General features: G+C 40.8%; 2 protein-coding genes across 3 annotated transcripts in view; one reads left to right on the top strand and one right to left on the bottom strand.

Moving 5' to 3' along the window:
- SYTL5 (synaptotagmin like 5) overlaps positions 1–3,001 on the top strand; it is a 269,646-nt gene extending 266,645 nt beyond the window's left edge. Inside the window, exon 20 of the mRNA XM_073901928.1 lies at positions 2,866–3,001. The gene's annotated coding sequence lies outside the window, so the exon portion shown is untranslated. The remainder of the gene's footprint in view (positions 1–2,865) is intronic.
- Positions 1–23,145, bottom strand: part of SRPX (sushi repeat containing protein X-linked) — a 118,829-nt gene that overhangs the window by 12,740 nt on the left and 82,944 nt on the right. For both annotated transcript variants that reach the window (XM_025857630.2, XM_025857631.2), the window contains one exon: positions 3,850–3,971. In XM_025857630.2, the coding sequence (XP_025713415.1) occupies positions 3,850–3,971 (122 nt within the window). The remainder of the gene's footprint in view (positions 1–3,849; positions 3,972–23,145) is intronic.

Raw genomic sequence — 23,145 nt, 5'->3', positions numbered from 1 at the left:
GTATGAAAAGGACAATGGACCTTTTCATACCAAATATACTTGAAGTTCACAAAATCTGTTTCAGACTATGGAGAATTTGTATAATAGGATCTACTGTGCAACAGAAACCAGAAATTACTATCAATGGAAAATTTGAAAAATAAAAAATATATGGTGTACACACACACACTAGAACATTATTCAGCCATATAAAAGAATAAAATGTTGCCATTTGTGACAATATGGATGGACCTTAATGGCATTATCCTAAGTGAAATAAATCAGAGGACAAATACCATGTGGTATAACCTATATGCAGAATCTAAAACCACAAACAAGAAAACAAAACAAAACAAAAACCAAACTCATAGATTACAAAGGACATATTCGTGGTTGCCAGAAGCAGGGGGTTAGGGGTGGGTAAAATGTGTGAAGGGGGTCAAAAGGTAGAAACTTCTAGATCGAAAATAAATCATGGGAATTAATGTGCAGCATGGCAGTTACAGTTAATAAACTACATTATATATTTGAAAGTAGCTAAGAGTAAATCTTAAAATTTCACAAGGAAAAAAATGTAGCTACATATGATGATGGATATTAACTAGACTTAGCATGATGATCATTTTGCAATAAATACAAATAATGAATCATTATGTTGTACCCTTGTATAGGGTCAATTATACCTCAAAAATAATATGGATATAAAAATAATGGCATCCTTTGTCCCTATCACCTTTGTAATTGCTGGAAAGTTACTCTAGGGAACATGAATTTGCCCATACCTTCATGCCTTAAAAAACATCAGAGCTGGGGCACCTGGGTGGCTCAGTTCATTAGGCATCCAATTCTTGGTTTCGGCTCAGGTCATGACCTCAGGGTCCTGGGATCAAGCCCCGCATCGGGTTCCATGCTCAGTAGGGAGTCTGCTCGAGATTCTGTCCTTTCTGTGCCTCTCCCCCCACATGCGCATGCTCACGCTCTCTCTAAAATCTTGGGCCTCCTGGGTGGCTCAGTTGTTAAGCGTCTGCCTTCAGCTCAGGTCATGATCCCAGGGTCCTGGGATCGAGCCCCGCATCGGGCTCCCTGGTCTGCGGGAAGCCTGCTTCTCCCTCTCCCACTCCCCCTGCTTGTGTTCCCTCTCTCGCTTTCTCTAAGTAAATAAATTAAATCTTTAAAAAAACACCTGAGACGGGGTGGCAAGTGTCTGCCTTCGGCTCGGGTCACGATGCTGGGGTCCTGGGATCGAGTCCCCGCATCAGGCTCCCTGCTCAGCGGGGAGTCTGCTTCTCCCTCTGCCTGCCACTTCCCCTGCTTGTGCTCTCTCTCTGTCAAATAAATATTTTATAAACAAACACACACACACACACACACACACACACACACACACACACACACACACACACACCTGAGAGTGAGAAAACAGGGAGGTGGGAACTTTGCAACACCAGGCTTTGCTGCTGCCTGTTAATTGTTCTATCATGGCTTCAGTGCCATTTGAAAATAGTATTCTAACCAGACAAGAGAAGTTTTAGATTCTCCAGGCATTCTGCATCTCCTGTTCTTTCATGCTTTCCGTTCTTTGCCTAAATTGGCTCTTTTCATCTGCACTAGACTCTTGGATGTTTTATCTTTTTCCCTTGGAATTCACCCATCTGCCAAGTCCCTTAATCCTCACTGATAGGTCTGATAAAGGGGTCATGTGGCCTGACGCTGAATCCATTAAGTAATCCATGGACAGATCATCTCTGCGTGACATCTACCTGGACTATCTTCTGGCTACCCAGTAACAATTGACCCTCTTTTTATAGGCTGCTTTGCAAAATTTCCACTTCAAAGTTGTGAAGTCTTTGGTAAAACGCTAGGCCAGTGGTTCTCACAGTGTGAGCCCCAGACCACCAGCTTCGGCCACACATGGGAACATGCCTGAAGTGCCAGTTCTCAGGCCCCAGCCTAGACCTACTGAAGCAGATGCTATGGGGGTGGGACCCGAATTCTATGTTTTAACAGTGTTCCAGGCGATTCTGAGGCTGCTCAGGTTTAAGAAGCACTGAGTAATTCATGTATGCAACTTCCTTGTTGCTTTGGTCATCCCCAGCCTGTAGAGGTCTATAGTCACCCCAACATCTACAACTTGAGTGATAGAAGTTTTTGTCTTAAATCAGATTTTTCTGTTCTTCAAATTTCAATAGTTTAAAATCACATCACATCAAAATTTTATCAAGATTCCCTCTATATATCTGTAATCCAAAAGACTAACATTTAGCAGATTCTGTGACAGGTTTTTAAAAAATCATGAGTGCAGGGTATGAGCAGGTAGGTCTAAATTACCAACAGCTTTCAAACACAGACTTCGAGAATTTTTGTTAGACATTTTCAGATGTCAACATAGTCCTCTCCTGAGTTTTGCTGTTTTCACCTTGAAAGAAGTGTAAATACACTCTTAGAGGCTACTCTCACCCCTGGAAATAGTAAATCTGTTTCAGTTTCCAATCATTTCCTCCACTTAACTTAGCTCCAACATGGTGCCAGGCACTGTGCTAGGTATTGGATAGCAACTGTTGAGGAGATCTGGTGGTGACCTCAAAAGTGTCACCTCTAGAGAGGTGCTTGCAAATGCGACAGGACCAAAAAATGTATACATCAAAGCTTATGAGTATACCCAGCCTTCTCTCTCTTTCAGCCAACTAAAGGTAATTCAGCCATCCTCTTTTCTTTTTCCCTCCCTTGCCCTCTGAGATTTTGACCTTGGTATGGATGGGGCACTCTTTTTGGGTGGAGAGATATAAATCAAACACGGGGGGGAGTGCCAAAAGGCAGAGGGAAAATAATTGTGTCGATCTATGACATCACTGGCTAAGGACGTATTTCTATCCTATACTCCCCCAGGGAATCTCTGTGAACCTCTTTGAACATCTGTGATGGGGCTCAAGTCCTCTTTCATTTCCTTCTTCCTGGGAATACAGAAAGGCTGCATTTCCCAGGCTGCCTTGAAGTTCAATCGCAATCATAGAATCAATTCTAGCCAATGGCCTTGGAGAGAACAATTTTCTGCTTCCAATGTGAAGCATGAAAGAGGAGTAGGGTTTGTTTTCCCTCTCTTCCCCCTTTTGCAGAAACCTGGAAGTCATGTGTTCTAAATGTTGATGCTACAAGATTGTGGGGCCACATCAGCCTGGGCCCCTGAAAGACTTTGAAGAGTAGTGACTATCGGCTATCAACAAGCACCCCACCTTGCACTGTGGGAGAAAAAGGGTGGGTGAGAAAGAAGATTTTGAGCAGTTTTGCTTTAGCCTAATTATCCTTTTCACAGGGGTCAAGAGATGCAAGTAAATATTTGGGATTGTTCTGAAATTACCTTTTGGTTGTCGAACTCTGCTTTTTTAAGGCACCACGACTCAGAGCCTGAGCACCATGATTCTAGCTTTGTAAGTATTGCCGAAGTAAAATAAAGTTGTTAAAATGGGGGTATGGACAAGTACCCTGAAAGCATGGAGGTAAAAGAGGCCAAGCCTGCAAAGGCTAACTGGATGCCTGCTCTCCTAATAACACAAAGGATTGCGAAGGTCCTTTTTGCGGCCTCTTGCCTACTCACCCCAACCCCATGCAGCAGAAAGAAAAACAAAGCCGAGACAAAGCAGAGACCCTTCATTAAAGAAGGAAAGAAGAGAACACCGGAAATTATCCACCACGTGATATATTTTGCACAAGCAGCACCATGCCAATTAACATGGTTCTAGAACTCTCAGACTACAAGCAATTCAACATTGAAGGTTACCTGGAATTAATACTGAGTAGCAAGAAGTCAGGGAGCCTGATCCCCAAAAAAGCACATTGTAGGGACTACAATTTAAGGACAGGACTTCCACCTACCTGAGCTGCAGAGCCAGGGCTGGAGGCATAATCTTTGCTCCTATCCTGCCGATGAGGGTCGGGAACACACCTACGAGCTCCACCACTGTGATGTGTCGAAGATCCAGGCCACACTGTGCTTGCTGGAAAAAAAAAACCCAAAAAAACACAACAGAAGGAGAGGCATGAGCATGAAGAAAGAGACTTCCAGGTCAAACTACAGACAGCCAGAAACAGCAGTGTTCTGTTTAGGAAAGTTTATTTGCCTACTCCAGACATTCTGTGAGAACAGTGGAGAAATTAGGGTTCAACTAGTGGTTTAAAACCTAAATACCCTCCTAGAGAAACCATTCAGAAATGGCTCAGTAATAAGGTTTTGAAAACCTGAGCAAGATGGCAGTCTTCTGTATTTCCAGAGGAGGTGAAACTTTGCATGAGCTGAAGATCCTAGAAAGTGTCCAAAACCACCCCCAGAGAATTCCAATTTGCTTTCAAGGAGAGAAGAGTTATTTCCAGAGTCCCCTTATCTGCCCTTGCTTCTCCCCCACACCTTTGCCCTAAGCTCCTCACACCCAAACACAGTAAGAAAAGACACAGTAACCAAAGGTTTCAAACTTCATCTGGTGCCCTAGTTTTCACATCTGATGACCTGCCTTTTATACCTGCTGCCCATAGGACACCCTTTGATAGCCTGATGCTAGAGGCTGGGGGCAGGGAGGAAACGGCTTGCATTCCTGGGTCCCAGGGGACCATAACAATTGGAGACAGGGTTACTGGTGAACTACAACTCCTATGGCACAGCACAGATGTTAGACTGAAACACCAGCAGCATTTCTTTTTTAAGATTTTCTTTATTTGAGAGAGAGCGAGTACATAAGTGGGGGGAGGGGCAGAGGGAGAAGCGGACTCCCTCGCCGAGCAGGAAGCGCGACATGGGGCTCGATCCCAGGACCTCAGGACCATGACCTGAGCCAAAGGCAGACACTGAACCGACTGAGCCACCCAGGTGCCCCTCCAAGCATCCTCTCTGAGAATGGGACCTATATCTGCTTGTCCAGGTGGTCTGGCCTGAGGGGCAGGCTTCTGCTTTGGCATCCATCTAGGGGCTTCCAGAGGTACTCTCAGGGACTGGCAACCCGTGGATGCTGTCTTTGTGCTCTAACTCTGCCTCATTCCACCTCACTGGTATCTTCCAGAAAGGAGCTCATTCCCTTGTCTGGGAACTTGATTTTTATGGCTGATGCCAGGAACACCTCACTATCACCTGGCTGTGGTGTCCAGTGGGACTTACACTAGCAGTCCTGCAGGCCCATAACCAAAGGAGAGAGGGTTCTTAAATAGCCACTACCCTCAGGGCACAGCACGAGGTAACAGACCCGGGAGCCCAGTCATTATGTGAAAGAGGCCTGTGAGCTTATCATCATAAGGGCAGCCTGAAGGGCAGGCTTCTCGTTAAATACACATCGAAGGGCAGACTGTGAACCTTTCCAGAGACCTTGGACGGCGTCTGGTGTCCTGATTTTTGTAGCTGCCACTCACAAAATGCCCCTTGGTGGCCTGGCTTGGGTGGCTGGGAGGGCCTATGGGACTGTAACAATCAGACAGTTCTTGGCAGGCTCCCACCCGCCCCCCGCTCCGGGCCACTAGACAGCTGACTGAAGCTCAACCCCAGTATTCCTGTGAAAGAGGCCTGTTTGTTTGGCCTGGATCTTTGACCAAAGGGGCAGACTTCAGGCTTGGCACACATCTAGGGGCCTGCAGACTTGCTCTCAGGGAACATGGGCCAGGAGACACTGTCTTTGCACCCTCGCTCTCTGGAGGTTTTCTCGGCTAGGCCCAGGCAGGGGAATTAACGCATTGCCCTACCCACTATGGATCAAGGCTCACAGCCACTCCTGACCAGAAAGCCTATTCGGGAAAATGTGGGAGTTGCCATAAGTGAACTCTTCCAGTCCTGCCCAGGCAGGAGCATGAGTCATGGCCCCACTAGCTGTGGAATATGGCTTCCACCCAGCCCCCTCCGTCTGACAGGGAAGATTGGTAAGAACACCAGGGCACTACCTAACCCAGCCACTCCCAAGCTGGGAGATAGGTGGGCAGAGCTGATTGCCACCAGAGCGAACACAGTAGTCCTGTTAGGACATGAACTTGAAGCTTGGGTCGACTTGACTCAAGACCAAAACTGAAGAGCATTAGTGGCCTTGGAGCTGCTGCTCCCACTGAGCCCAAGCAGGGAAACTAATGCTTCACCCACTCATCTGTCGCCCCATTTATTGCTGAGCACAGCCTCCCGACTGCCCGACCGGGGCACCTTCCCACAGCACAAGGGATGCTGGGTGGCCTATGTAACAGCCCTGCTTAGAGGGGCACTTGAACAGAGGGCACAGCCCATGACTTTCCCTGTCTGTAGAGCAAAACCGGTAGCCTCACTGACCATGATATTCAGCGCACACTCTCGCCTCACTCAGGCCCACGAACAGTGAGCTGTGCAGGCCCTGGTTTCCATGGTGCCACCCCACCAGAGCAGGGAGGCGAAGCCATAGCTCCACCTCCTGCTGAGTACAGTAGCCAGCCCTGCCTACTAAGCCGGACTCAAGCATCCAGCCCATCCTACAGCTTCACTTGGATACGGAAGCAAGCCAGCAGTCTTATCCAGCTATTCTCAGTAGTGGCACACACACCCCACCCCCACAACCACCGGCCTTAGAACAGTTGCCTTGCCCCAAAATAGAGCCTAAGAGCAGGCCCCACGTGTCCAAAGACACTACTGGCAGACATGTCCAAAAAACCAAAACTGAGCTGATTGCTGAGGAACTGTCTCAGCCAGAGTGAACCTGCAAAGTCTGGAAGAGAACACTTACTCGAATGTGTGGCTACAACATGAGGAATCAAGGATCATGAAAAAACACCAAAGGAAACCAATCAGGAACACCACCAAAGGGAACTAATAAAGCTCTAATAACTGATGCTAAAGAAATGGAAATCTAAGAATGGTCAGAGAATTCAGAATAATTCTAAGTTTAGTGAACTACAAGAATGCATAGACACCTAGACAAAATTAGGAAAGCAATGTATGAACAAGACAAGTTCAACAAAGAAATAGAAACAATTTAAAAAAAAAAAACAGGGGTGCCTGGGTGACTCAGTCCATTAAGCGTCTGCCTTTGGCTCAGGTCATGATCCCAGGGTAACTGGGATTGAGCCCCCCATTGGACTCCCGACTCAGTGGGGAGCCTGCTTCTCACTCTCCCCCTCTCCCTCTGCTATTTCCCCTGCTTGTGCTCTGTCAAATAAAATCTTTTAAAAAATAAATTAAAAAAAAAAATCCCAGAGGCACCTGGGTGGCTCAGTTGGTTGAGCGACTGCCTTCGGCTCAGGTCATGATCCTGGAGTCCCGCGACTGAGTCCCACATCGGGCTCCCTGCTCAGCGGGGAGTCTGCTTCTCCCTCTGACCCTCCTCCCTCTCATGCTCTCTGTCTCTAAAAATAAATAAATAAAGTCTTTTAAAAAAATTAAAAGTAAAATAAAAATCCCAGAGTTAACGCATACAGTAATTCAACTGAACAATTCTATACAGAGCATCAAAAGCAGTCTTGGCCATGCAGAAGGAAAAAAAAAAAAAATCAGCAACCTGGCAGATGCAGCATTTTAAACTACCCAGAGGAGAAAAAAAGAATAAAGAATGAAAAAGGAATAAAGCCTAAAGGACTTATGGGACAGAATGAAAAGAAACAATATTCACATTATGGGAAATCCAGAAGGAGAAAAAAAAAAAAGGGAGAAAGGGGCAGAAAATATATTTAAAACAATAATGGCTGAAAACTTCCCAAACCTGGAAAGAGAAATACACATCCAGATCAAAGATGCCCAAATGATCTCAAATAGGGCTGTACTGAGACACATCATAATTAAATTGTCAAAAGTCAAAGAGCAATAATTTTAAAAATAGCAAAAGAAAAGAGAGAAGTTACATACAAGGCAAGCCCATAAGACTATTAGTGGATTTTTCAACAGAAACTTTTCAGGCCGTAAGATAATGGGATGGCATATTCAAAATATTGAAAGAAAAAAAACTGTCAGCCAACCATAATATACCAGGTGAAGTGGTCCTTCAGAAATGGGGAGATAAAGATTTTCCTGAGCAAACCAAAGTTGAGGGAATTGATCCCCACTAGAACTACATTATAAGAAATGCTCAACAGAGTTCATTAAGTGGAAATAAAAGAATACTAGCTGACATAAAGTGGCAATGTAAAAGTCACTGTTGATGGTAAATATATGATCAAAATTGGATTCTGTAATATGATAAAGATGCTTAATTCACTTACAACTCTAGTTTTAAAGTTAAGAAACAAATGGAGTAAAAATAACTCAAACTACAACCATCTGTTATTAGTTACACAATATAAAAACGTGTGAACTAGGGGCGCCTGGGTGGCTCAGATGGTTAAGCCTCTGCCTTCGGCTCAGGTCATGAGCCCAGGGTCATGGGATCGAGCCCCACATCGGGCTCCTGGCTCAGCGAGGAGCCTGCTTCTCCCTCTGCCTCTCTCCCTGCTCATGCTTTCTCTCTGTATCTCTGTGTCTCAAATGAATAAATAAAATCTTAAAAAAAAAAAAAACAAAACGTGTGAACTATAACATCAATAACCTAAAATGTGAGAGGGAGAAATACAAGTATAAAGCTTAGGAATTCTATTGAAGTTAAGTTGATATTGGTTTAAAACAGAGTGTTACAATTTTAAGATATCGTATGTCAGTCTCATGGTAACCACAAGGGAAAAACCTGTACTAATTGTACAAAAGAACATGAAGACATCAAAGCATATTGTAAACCGTAAGACATCAAACACAAACACAAAAAGACAGCAAGTAAAGACAGAAGAAACAACAGATCTACAAAACAATAAAAAACAATTAACAAAATAGCAGAAGGTACATTCTTATCAATAATTACTCTAAATGTAAACACACTAAATTCTCCAATCAAAAGACAGAATACGTGAATGGATTTTTTTTTCAAAAAGATCCAACTATATGCTGCCTAGAAGAGACTCACATTAGCCTTAAAGACACACATAGACTCTGAGTGTGTGAATGAAAAAGGATATTTCAAGTAAATGGCAACCACAAAAAGTAGAAGTAACTATACTTGTATCATACAGAACACTTTAATCTAAAAATGGTAAAAGGAGACAAGGGGTGCCTGGGTGGCTCAGTCAGTTAAATGTCCATCTTCAGCTCAGGTCAATGATCTCAGGGTCCTGGGATTGAGCCCCACGTCCAGCTCCCTGCTCCACAGTGTGTCTGCTTCTTTCTCTCCCTCTCTCCCTTGGTCCCTCCCCCTGTACTCATACGCGCCCTCTGTCTCAAATAAATAAATAAAATCTTAAAAGAAAGAGACAGAGAAGGTCATTATATAATGATAAAGGGATCAATACATCGGGAAGATATAAAAATTGAAAATATTTATGTACCCAACATCAGAGCAACTAAATACATAAAGCAAAAGCAGAGCTAAAAAGGACAAATAAACAGCAATACAATAATGGTTGGGGACTTTAATATCCCTCCATCAACAATGGAGAGATCATCTATTCTCCAAAGATAACCAATAAGGAAACAGTGGATTTGAACAATACTATAGACCAAATGGACCTAAATGACATATAAAGAACACTCTTGAGAAGAGCAGAGTACACATTCTTCAAATACTCATGAAATATTTTCTAGGATAGACCATATATTAGGCCACAAAACAAATCTTAGCCAATTCGATAAGAATAAAATCCTACTATCTTCTTTTCACATAATGGTATAAAACTAGAAATCAGTAACAAGAGGAAAGTAGAAACACCCAAATACATGGAAATCCAACACTCCCCTGAATAGCCATTGTATTGGAGAAGAAATCAAAGGGGATATAAAAAAGTATCTTGAGACAAATGAAAATGAAAACACAACATATCAAAACATATGGGATAAAGCAAAAGCAGTTCTGAAAGGGAAGTTCATAGCAATAAAAGCCTATATTAAGAAGAAGAAATTTCCCAAATAACCTAATTTTATGCCTTAAGGAAGTAGAAAAAGAAAAACTGAGCCAAAAGTTAGCAGAAGGAAGGAAATAAGATTAGAGTAGGAATAAACTAAATATAGAACAGGGAAACAATAGAAAAAAAAAATAACCAAACTAAGATTTGGTTCTTTGAAAGATAAACAAAATTGACATACCTTAACTATACTAAGGAAAAAATAAGGATCCAAATCAACAAAATTATAAATGAAAAAGGAGATATTACAACTGATACCACAGAAATATAAATAATCACAAGAGGCTACTATGAACAAGTACATGCCAAAAACTGGACAACCTAGAAGAAATGGAAAACTTCTTAGAAACATACAAACTACCAATACTAAATTAAGTAAAAAAAAAATGTGAATAGTCTGGGGCGCCTGGGTGGCTCATTCGGTTAAGCGTCCACCTTCGGCTCAGGTCATGATCCTGGAGTCCCGGGATTGAGGCCCATGTCGGGCACCCTGCTCAGCAGAGAGCCTGCTTCTCCCTCTGCCCCTCACTCCGCTCATGCTTTCTGTCTCTCTCTCTCTCTCTCTCTCAAATAAAATCTTTTTTAAAATGTGAATAGTCTAATTACTAGTAAGAAGACTGAATCAGTAATCAAAAACCTAACAAAAAAATGCCCAGGACAAGATGGCTTCACTGGTGAGTTTTACCAAATATTTAAAGAAGACCAATCCTTCTCAAATTCTTCCAAAAAACTGAAAAGGAGAGAATACTTCCAAACTCATTTTATGAGGCCACCATTACTGGAAACCACAGCCAGAAAAGGATACTACCAGGAAAGAAAACTATTTGTTTTCTGAGAAAAATATTTGTAAGCCATATATCTAGTAAGGGTTTACAATCCCAAATATATTTAAAAAAACCTCTTACAACTCAATAGCAAAGACAAAAACAAAAAGAAAAACCCCCACAAATAATCTAATTAAAAATGAGAAATATCCAATCAAGAAATGGGCAGAAGACATGAACAGACATCTTTCCAAAGAAAACATCCAAATAGCCAACAGACACATGAAAAAGTGCTCAACAGCGCTCAGCATCAGGGAAATCCAAATCAAAATCTCAATGAGATACCACCTCACACCAGTCAGAATAGCTACAATTAACAAGTCAGGAAACGACAGATGTTGGCAGGGATGCGGAGAAAGGGGAACCCTCCTAACACTGTTGGTGGGAACGCAAGCTGGTGCAGCCAGTCTGGAAACCAGTATGGAGGTTCCTCAAAAAGTTGAAAATAGAGCTACCCTACGACCCAGCAATTACACTACTGGGTATTTACCCCAAAGATACAAATGTAGGGATCCAAAGGGGCATGTGCACCCTGATGTTTATAGCAGCAATGTCCACAGTAGCCAAACTATGGAAAGAGCCAAGATGTCCAATTGACAGATGAATGGATAAAGAAGAGGTGGTATATATCTACAATGGAATATTATGCAGCCATCAAAAGGAATGAAATCTTGCCATTTGCAATAATGTGGATGGAACTGGAGGGTATGATGCTGAGCAAAATAAGTCAATCAGAGAGAGACATGTATCGTATGATCTCACTGATATGAGGAATTCTTAATCTCAGGAAAGAAACTGAGGGTTGCTGGAGTGGTGGGGGGTGGGAGGGATGGGGTGGCTGGGTGATAGACACTGGGGAGGGTATGTGCTATGGTGAGCACTGTGAATTGTGTAAGACTGTTGAATCACAGACCTGTACCTCTGAAACAAATAATACATTATGTTAAAAAAGAAGAAGATAGCAGGAGGGGAAGAATGAAGGGGGGAAATCGGAGGGGGAGACGAACCATGAGAGACTGTGGACTCTGAGAAACAAACTGAGGGTTCTAGAGGGGAGGGGGGTGGGGGGATGGGTTAGCCTGGTGATGCGCATTAAAGAGGGCACGTTCTGCATGGAGCACTGGGTGTTATGCACAAACAATGAATCACGGAACACTACATCAAAAACTAATGATGTAATGGATGGTGACTAACAAAATTAAAAAAATGAGAAATATCAGAATAGAAATGTCTCTAAAGAAGATACACAAAAAGTCAACAGGTCCATGAAAAGATGCTCAACATCACTACTCATCAGGGAAATGCAAATGAAAACCATAAAGAGATATCCTCACTCCTGTTAGAATGTCATCAGCAAAATAACAATACCAAATCCTGGTAAGGATGTGGAGAAAAGGGAACTCTCGTGCACAGCTGGTGGGAATGGAAATTGGTGAAGTCATTATGGAAAGTAGTATGGAGGATACCCCCCACATTGAAAATAGAACCTCCATATGATACAGTAATTCCACTTCTGGATATTTATCCAAAGAAAACAAAAACACTAACTTGAAGAGTGTTCATTGCAGAATTATTTACAAGAGCTAAGATATAGAAACAACTTCAGTGTCCACTGATGGATGAATGGATAAAGAAAATGTGATGTGAACCATGAAATATTACTCAGCCAAAAGAGAATAAAACCTTGCCATTTGCAACACCACGAATGGACTTTGAGGGTACTATTCTAAGTGAAATAAGTTAGAAAAAGACAGAAAAATTTTGGGGGAGGTGCAAAAAAGATGCCGGAGGAATAGGGGACCCTATTCCAACTGGTCCCCTGAATTGAGCTGGATATATACAAGACCACTCTGAACACCCATGAAATCAGCCTGAGATGTAAGAAGATATATCTGGATCTCTACAAACAAAATATCGCAGGTGGTGGGTTTCGAGGTATGAAGCAGGGAGCCATGATTCCACGGGCACATATCGGACGATAAACAGAAGGGGGAGGGAGCCTTTGGGATCCTGTACCGCCAGTGGGCAAAGCCTCCCATGCTGGGGATGGGACACAGACTTGCAGAACGGTAGCGGTGGGGAAATGACTTTAGGGCAGCCCCCCAGACTGAAACCTGGAGTGGCGGGGCCGCACGTGTGAACTGAGGGTGGCTGGCGGTTTTGGAGGCACAAAGGGCAGAGAAGTGCCTGGACCTACAAGCTGAGGGGTGCACAACCCAGGACAATGCAGTTTTGGTGGCACAGAAAGAAACGGAGATAGTGTGGCTTAGAGAGCTCACTGTGGAACAGACTGCAATCTCTCTGCTCTGAGGCAGAGGGTTGGAAACGGTCTCTTCTGCTCTGACTCTCAGAAGAGACTCGGAAAGCTGCCAGAGAACAAAAGCCTCAAAAAAAAAAAAAAAAAACACCGGTTCTCACTGAGCCCATCCTCCCCCACAGGGGGCAGGGAAACTCTGTCCAAACAGGGTTGTCTGAGTAACAGCACAGCAGGCCCCTCCCCCAGAAGACAGGCTGGAAGAACAAGAGGCCAGACAACCCTAAGGTCCCTACAAAACAGGTGCATCTTGCTTAGGTTGTGGTCAATTTGGACTCTGTACATTCCCTCAACCACCCCTCAACAGAATGACTAGGAAGAGAAACCCACAAAATAGGAAAGACTCAGAGACTGTGACTTCTGCCACAGATTTACAAATGGATACATATATAACCAAGATGTCGGAAATGGACTTCAGGGTAACAGTTATGAAGACGATAGCTAGAATGGAGAAATCGATTAGTGGCAACATGGAGTCTCTAAGGGCAGAAGTGAAGGCTGAACTGGCAGAATTTAAAAATGCTATCAATGAGATCCAATCTAATCTAGATACTCTAACAGCTAGGGTAAACGAGGCAGAAAAACAAATTAGTGATCTAGAAGACCAACTGATATAAAAGAAGAAAAAAGAGGTGGCCTGGGAGAAACAATTCAAAATCCATGAAAACAGAATTAAAGAAATAAGTGATGCCATCCCTAATCTGGGGAATGAAACACACATTTGTGTCTTAGAGGCAGAGAGGACCCCTCCCAAGATCAAGGAAAACAGAACAACGCCACAGTATGTCATGGTAAAACTCGCAAATCATAGAATCAAGGAAACCATCTTAAGGGCAGTTAGGGGGAAGAGATTCCTTACGTAGAGAGGGAGGAACATCAGAATAATATCAGACCTATCCAAAGAAACCTGGCAAGCAAGAAAGGCCTTGCAAGACCTACTCAGGGTACTAAATGAGAAGAACATGCAGCCAAGAACACTTTATCTGGCAAGGCTGCCATTTAGAATGGATGGAGAGATGCAGAGCTTCCAAGACCGGCAGAAACTCAAAGAATATGTGACCACTAAGCCAGCACTAAAAGAAATATTAAAGGGGGTTCTATAAAACGAGAAAGACCCCAAGAGAGATATAGAACAGAAATTTACAGAGACAATCTATAGAAACAAGGACTTCACAGGCAACATGATGACAATAAATTCATATCTTTCAATAATCACTCAACGTGAATGGCTTAAATGCTCCCATAAAACAGCACAGGGTTGCAGATTGGATAAAAAGACAGGACCCATCCATATGCTGTCTACAAGAGACTCATGTTGAACCTAAAGATACATCCAGACTGAAAGTGAAGGGATGGAGATCCATCTTCCATGCCAGCAGACCTCAAAAGAAAGCTGGGGTAGCAATTCTTATATCAGACAATTTAGATTTTAAGCTAAAGACTGTAGTCAGATACACAGAAGGACACTGTATCATTCTTAAAGGGTCTATCCAACAAGAAGATCTAACAATTGTAAATATCTATGCCCCCAACATAGGAGCAGCCATCTACATAAGCCAACTGTTAACCAAACTGAACAGTCATATTGATAACAATACGTTAATTGTAGGAGACCTCAATACTCCACTCTCAGCAACAGACAGATCATCTAAACAGAAAATCAACAAAGAAACAAGAGCTTTGAATGACACACTGGACGAGATGGACCTCATAGATATATACAGAACATTCCATCCTAAAACAACAGAATACTCATTCTTCTCGAGTGCACATGGAACTTTCTCCAGAATAGACCACATATTGCATCACAAATCAGGTCTCAACCGATACGAAAAGAATGAGATTATTCCCTCCATATTCTCAGGCCATAATGCATTAAAACTGGAACTCAATCACAAGAAAAAAATTGGAAAAAATTCAAACACTTGGAAGCTAAAGACCATTCTGCTCAAGAATGTTTGGGTCCACCAGGAAATCAAAGAAGAACTTAAACAATTCATGGAAACCAATGAGAATGAAAACACATTGGTCCAAAACCTATGGGATACTGCAAAGGCAGTCCTAAGGGGGAAATACATAGCCATCCAAGCCTCACTCAAGAAATAGAAAAATCCCAAATTCACCGACTAACTTTACACCTTAAAGAACTGGAGAAAAAGCAACAAACAATGCCCAAGCCACGCATTAGAAGAGAAATAATTAAGATTAGAACAGAGATCAATGAATTAGAAACCAGAAACACAGTAGATCAGATCAATGAAACTAGAAGCTGTTCTTCAAAAGAATTAATAAGATCAATAAACCACTGGCCAGACTTATCCAAAAGAAACGAGAAAGGACCCAAATTAATAAAATGATGAATGAAAGGGGAGAGATCACGACTAACACCAAGGAAATAGAAACAATTATTAGAAATTATTATCAACAACTATATGCCAATAAATTGAGCAACCTGGAAGAAATGGATGCCTTCCTGGAAACCTATAAACTGCCAAGACTGAAACAGGAAGAAATTGACAACCTGAATAGGCCAATAACCAGTAACGAGATTGAAGCAGTGATCAAAAACCTCCCAAAAAACAAGAGTCCAGGGCCTGATGGATTCCCTGGGGAATTCTACCAACCACTCAAAGAAGAAATAATACCTATTCTCCTGAAGCTGTTTCAAAAAATAGAAACAGAAGGAAAGTTTCCATACTCATTCTATGAGGCCAGCATTACCTTAATCCCCAAACCAGGCAAAGACCCCATCAAAAAGGAGAATTTCAGACTGATATCCCTGATGAATATGGATTCCAAAATCCTCAACAAAATCCTAGCTAATAGGATCCAACAATACATTAAAAGGATCATCCACCACGACCAAGTGGGATTTATCCCCAGGATGCAAGGGTGGTTCAACATTCGCATATCAATTAATATGATAGAACACACTAATAAGAAGAGAGAGAAGAACCATATGGTCCTCTCAATTGATGCAGAAAAAGCATTTGACAAAATACAGCACCGTTTCCTGATTAAAACCCTTCAGAGTATAGGGATAGAGGGAACATTTCTCACGTTCATAAAATCCATCTATGAAAAACCCACAGTGAATATCATCCTCAATGGGCAGAAGCTGAGAGCCTTTCCCTTAAGATCAGGAACACGACAAGGATGCCCACTCACCACTATTGTTCAACATAGTACTAGAAGTCCTAGCAACAGCAATCAGACAACAAAAAGAAATAAAAGGTATTCAAATTGGCAAAGAAGAAGTCAAACTCTCTCTCTTCGCAGATGACAAGATACTTTATGTGGAAAATCCAAAATTTTGGAATCCAAAATCCAAAACCCCCAAATTACTAGAACTCATACAGCAATTCAGTAATGTGGCAGGATACAAAATCAATGCACAGAAATCAGTTGCTTTCTTATACACTAACAATGCAACTATAGAAAGAGAAATTAGAGAATCGATTCCATTTACAATAGCACCAAAAACCATAAGATACCTCAGGATAAACCTAACCAAAGAGGTAAACGATCTATATTCTAGGAGCTACAGAACACTCATGAAAGAAATTGAAGACGACACAACAAGATGGAAAAACATTCCATGCTCATGGATCGGAAGAATAAACATTGTTAAAATACCTATGCTGCCCAGAGCAATCTATACCTTCAACGCCATCCCGATCAAAATTCCAATGACATTTTTCTAAGTGCTGGAACAAACAATCCTAAAATTTGTATTGAGTCAGAAAAGACCCCGAATCGCCAAACAAATGTTGAAAAAGAAAAACAAAGCTGGGGACATCCTGCTGCCTGATTTCAAGCTATATTACAAAGCCATGATCAACAAGACAGCATGGTACTGGCACAAAAACAGACATATAGACCAACAGAACAGAATGCAGAGTCCAGATATGGACCCTCAACTCTATGGTCAAATACTCTTTGACAAAGCAGTAAAAATTATGCAATGGAAAAAAGACAGTCTCTTCAATAAATGGTGCTGGGAAAATTGGACAGCTATATATAGACGAATGAAACTCAACCATTCTCTAACACCATACACAAAGATAAACTCTAAATGGATGAAAGACCTCAACGTGAGACAGGAATCCATCAAAATCCTAGAGGAGAACACAGGCAGTAACCTCTTTGACATAGGCCACAGCAACTTCTTTCAAGATACATCTCCAAAGGCTAGTGAAATAAAAGCAAAAATGAACTTTTGGGACTTCATCAAGATAAAAAGCTTCCTCACAGCAAAGGAAACAGTCAAAACAAGGAGGCAACCCACAGAATGGGAGAAGATATTTACAAAGGACACTCCAGACAAAGGGCTGATATCCAAGATCTATAAAGAACTTACCAAACTCAACACCCATAAAAGAAATGAGTCAAAAAATGGGCAGAAGACATGAATAGACACTTTTCAAAAGAAGACATAGAAATGGCTAACAGACACATGAAAAAATGTTCATCATCATTAGCCATGAGGCAAATTATCAAAACCACCTTGAGATACCACCTTACACCAGTTAGAATGGGAAAAACTGAGAAGTCAAGAAATAACCGATGTTGGAGAGGTTGTAGAGAAAGGGCAACCCTCTTACACCGCTGGTGGGAATTCAACTTGGTACAGCCACTTTGGAAAACTGTGTGGAAAACTGTGTGGAGATGCCTCAAAAAATTAAAAATAGAGCTACCCTATGACCCAGCAATTGCACTCCTGGGTATTTACCCCAAAGACACAGATGTAGTGAAAAGAAGGGCCATACGCACCCCAATGTTCATAGCAGCAACGTCCGCAATAGCCAAACTGTGGAAAGAGCTGAGATGCCCTTCAACAGACGAATGGATAAAGAAGATGTGGTCCATATATACAGTGGAATATTACTCAGCCATCAGAAAGGATGAATACCCAAGTTTTACATCAACATGGATGGGACTGGAGGAGATTATGCTAAGTGAAATAAGTGAAGCAGAGAAAGTCAATTATCATATGGTTTCACTTATTTGTAGAACCTAAGGAATAGCATGGAGGACATTAGGAGAAGGAAGAGAAAAATGAAGGGGGGGGGAAAGGGAGGGTGAGACGAACCATGAGAGACGATGGACTCTGAGAAACAAACTGAGGGTTTAGAGGGGAGGGGGAGTGGGGATGGGTTAGTCCGGTGATGGGTATTAAGGAGGGCACGTATTACATGGAGCACTGGGTGTTATACAAAAACAATGAATCATGGAACACTACATTGAAAACTAACGATGTACTGTATGGGGACTAAATAACATAATAAAATTAAATTAAATTTATAAAAAGACAAATAATGTATGATCTCAGTTATATGTGACATGCAAAAAAAAAAAAAAAACCCCAAACTCAAAAAAAAAGCTATTTTTGGTTTTGGTGTTCCGGGGGGGGGGGTTGGGGGGGGGGGGTACTGGAGAAAGGTGGTCAAAAGGTAGAAACTTCCGGTTACAAAATACATACCTACTAGGGATATCATGTGCAGCACGATGAGTATAGTTGGCAGTGCTGTATGATATACGTGGAAGTTGTCAAAGGAGTACAACCTGAGAGTTCACATCACAAGGAAAAAATTTTTTCTTTTTCCTTTCCATTTTTATTGTATATACATACATGAGCTGATGGATGCTAGCTCAACTTACATATATTGTGAAATGGTCAAAGTCAAGCCATTATGCTGTACACCTTAAACTCATACAACTATGTAGGTCAATTATATCTAAATATACCTGGGGAGAAAAGTCCCAGAGAAAAGGAAGTGTGGCAATGACATATAGTAGATTCTTAATAACTGGTAAGTCAATTCTATAAAAAAATTCAATGAAATGATGGAAATATGTAATTTACGTGATATAAGCAGTTCAAAGTAATGGTCATAAAGATGCTCACTGAACTTGAGGAGAAGAATGAATAAACACAGTAAGAACTTCAACCCACAGATAAAAAAAAATATATGAGTGGTTCAATAACAGACTAGATGAAGCAGAAGGATCAGTGAACTTGAACACGGGGCAGTGGAACACAATCACAGCAATAAAAAGGAAAAAAAGAATCTAAACAGTAAAGATAGCTTAATGACTTGTGGGACAACATCAGTTGGAGTAACATTCACCTTGTAGGGGACCCAGAAGAAGAGAGAGAAAGGAGAAAACTTGTTTGATGAAGTAAAGCCTAAAATGGTCTATAATCTGAGGAAGGAAACAGGCATCCATCTAGATCCAGGAAGAACAGAGAGAGCAAATAAGAGAAACCCAAAGAGACCCACATATCGAGACAGAGCATAAGTAAAATTTCAAATGTTAAAGTCAAGGAGAGAATCTTAAAGCAGCAAAAGAAATATTTCGGGGGCGCCTGGGTGGCTCAGTCGTTAAGCGTCTGCCTTCGGCTCAGGTCATGATCCCAGGGTCCTGGGATCGATCCCCGCATCGGGCTCCCTGCTCGGCAGGAAGCCTGCTTCTCCCTCTCCCTCTGCCCCTGCTTGTGTTCCCTCTCTCGATGTCTCTCTCTCTCTGTCAAATAAATAAATAAAATGTTAAAAAAGAAATATTTCGTTAAGTGCAAGGGAGCTCCCATAAGCCCCCTTCAGATTTTTCAGCAGAAACTTTCCAGGCCAGAGAGAGTGGCACAAGACATTCAAAGTGCTGAAAGAAAAAAAAACAAAAAACAAAAAAAAAACTCCCAACCAAGAAGACTACCCAGTAAAAGTTATCATGCAGAATTGAAAGAGAGAAAGATTTTTACAGATGAGCAAAAGTTAAAGGAGTTCATCACCACTAAACCAGCCTTACAAAAACTGTTAAAGGGACTTCTTTAAGGTGAAATGAAAGGGCGGTAATTCATAACAGAAAACTACAAAAGACTCACTGGTAAAGGTAAATATATAGTAAAATTAGTGGACTGATCACATAAAGCTAGTATGAAGGTTTAAAGACAAGAGTACTAAAAATATATTAAGGGATACAGAAGATAAAAGATGTGCATTATGACATTAAAAACAAAATGTAAGGGGAGAGAATACAAATGCAGGGCTTTAGAATGCATTCAAAGTTAAGTTCTAATCAACTTCAAATAGATGGTTATAAATATAAGTTGTTATGTGTAAGCCTCATGGTAACCACAAAGCAAAAACCTACAGTAGAAATAAAATATAATGAGAAAGAAATCTAAGCATAATACTAAAGTCCTCAAACCACAAATGAAAGAGCGAGAGATGAAGAAAGGAACACGGGTAGTACAAAACAGCCAGAAATTAAGAAAATGACAAGTACGTATCTGCCAATAATGACTTTAAAAATGTATTAAATTCTCCCATCAGAGGACATCAAGTAGCTGAATGGATAAAAAACAAAACAAAACACAAGACTTATGTATATGCTTCCTACAAGAGACTCACTTCAGATGTAAGGATACACACAAACTGACAGTGAAGGGTTGAGAAAAGATATTCCATGCAAATGGTAACCAAAAGTAAGCCGTGGTAAGTACACTTATATCAGATAAAATACCTTAAAACAAACACTCTAATAAGAGACAAAGAAGGGTGTGATGTAATGATAAAGGGATCAATCCAACAATAAGATACAATACTTGTGTTCTGTTCACAGACCTAAAGAGAGAAATCGATAGCAGTACGAGGGGGCACTTTAATACCCCCACTTATGAAAATGCATAGATCATCCAGACAGAAAATTAATAAAGAGACATTGGCCTTAAACAACAGGTTAGATCAGATGGATTTCACAGATATATAGAACATTCCATACAAAAGCAACAGAATACATTCTTCTCAAGGGCACATGGAACATTCTCCAGGATAGATCACATGTTAGGCCATAAAACAAGTTTTAATATATTTAAGAAGACTGAAATCATATCAAATATCTTTTCTGACCACAGAGGTATGAAATCAGAAATCGATTACAAGAAAACTGGAAAATCCATTAATATATGAAGATTAAACATGCTATTGAACAAACAATGGGTCAACTAATCAAAAGATAAATCACAAAAAATATCCTGAGACAAATGAAAATGGAAATACAACATACCAAAAATTACGTGATGCAGCAAAAGCAGTCCTATGAGAGAAGTCCATAGTGATAAATGCCTATCTCAAGAAGCAAGAAAAATCTCTGTAAAACAACCTAACTTCACATGTCAAGGATCTAGAAGAAGAAAAAGCCTGAAGTTAGAAGAAAGGAAATTAGATCAGAGTGGAAATAGATGACAGATAGACACTAGAAAAGATCAATGAATGGAGTTGCTTCCTTGATGAGATAAAATTGACAAACCTGTAGCTAGAGTCACAAGGAAAAAAAGAGGAGTCAAAATGAGAAATGTAAGAGGAGATATTACAACTGATAGCCCAGAAATACAAAGGATAATGACTGACTACCATGAACAATTACACAACAAGAAATTTGACAACCTGGAAGTGGATAAATTCCTAGAAACATATAACCTTCTAAGATTGAATCATGAAGAAACAGAAAATCTGAACAGACCAATTACTTACTAGTAAGGATACTGAACTGGTAATCAAAAACCTCTCAACAAACAGAAGACCAGGACTTCACAGCTTCACTGGTCAATTCTCCCAAACATTCAAAGAAAATTACAAATCCTTCTCAAACTCTTACCAAAAAAAAAAAAAAAAAGAGGGAACACTTCTAAACTTATTTTATGAGGCTAGAATTTCCCTTATACCAAAACCAGATAAGGATACCATAAGAAAAGAAAATTACAGGCTAATATCCCTGATGAACACAGATTCAAAAATCCTCAACATTAGCAAGCCTATTTCAAGAATACATTAAAAGAATCATACACCACCAATAAGTGGGATTTATTCCAGGATGCAAAGATGATTCCACATCTGCTAATCAATGTGATATAACATGTTAACAAAATGAAGGATAAAAATTACATGATCATCTCAATAGATGCAGAAAAAGCTTTTGACAAAATTCAACATATATTTATGATAAAAACTCTCAACAAAGTGGGTACAGAGGAAACAAACCTCCAAATAATAAAAGCCATATATGACAAGCCCACAGCAAATATCATACTCAATGGTGAAAAGCTGAGCGTTTTTCCTCTAAGATCAGGAACAAGACAAGGATGCCCATTCTCACTACTTTCATTAAACATAGTACTGGAAGTCCTACCCAGAGCAATTAGACAAGAAGAAGAAATAAAAGCCACCCAAATTAGAAAGGAAGTAAAACTTATTATTTGTAGAGACATATTATATATGGAAAACCCTAAGGACTCCACCAAAATACTGTTAGAATAAACAAACTCAGTGAAGTTACAGGACACAAAATCAACATACAAAAATCTTTTGCCTTTTTATTTTTTATTTTTATTTTTTTTAAAGATTTTATTTATTTATTTGACAGAGAGAGACAGCAAGAGAGGGAATACAAGCAGGGGGAGTGAGAGAAGGAGAAGCAGGCTCCCCACTGAGCAGGGAGCCTGATGCGGGGCTCGATCCCAGGACCCTGGGACCATGACCTGAGCCGAAGGCAGACACTTAACGACTGAGTCACCCAGGCACCCCTCTTTTGCCTTTTTATACACGAATAACAAGCTATGAGAAAGAGAAATTAAGAAAACCATCCCACTTACAAGTGCGTCAAAAAGACTAAGATAATTAGGAATGAGTTTAACCAAGGAAGTGAAAACTTACACACTGAAAACCATAAGACATTGATGAAAGAAACTGAAAAAGACACCCAAACAAATGGAAAGTTAGTCCATCTTTGTGAACTGGAAGAATATTGATAACATGTCCATACTATCCAAAGCAATCTACAGATTCAATGAAGTCCCTATCAAAATTCCAAAGACATTTTTCATAGAAATAGATCAAACAATGCTAAAATTTGTACAGAATTACAAAACCTAAAGCAATTTTGAGAATAAAGCTGGAGGTATCATGCTTCCTGATTTTAAATTATACTACAAAGCTATAGTACACAAAACAGTATGGTATTGGCATAAAAACACATAGATCAATGGAACAGACTACAGAGCCCAGAGATAAACTCATACATATATGGTCAAATTTATGACAACGGAGCCAAGAGTATGGTGGGGAAAGG

Source organism: Callorhinus ursinus, unplaced genomic scaffold (assembly GCF_003265705.2).
Source record: "Callorhinus ursinus isolate GAN/ISIS: 27379988/994484 unplaced genomic scaffold, GSC_fseal_2.0 scaffold16, whole genome shotgun sequence".
NCBI lineage: Eukaryota > Metazoa > Chordata > Mammalia > Carnivora > Otariidae > Callorhinus > Callorhinus ursinus.
This window is presented reverse-complemented; position numbering and strand designations above follow the sequence as displayed.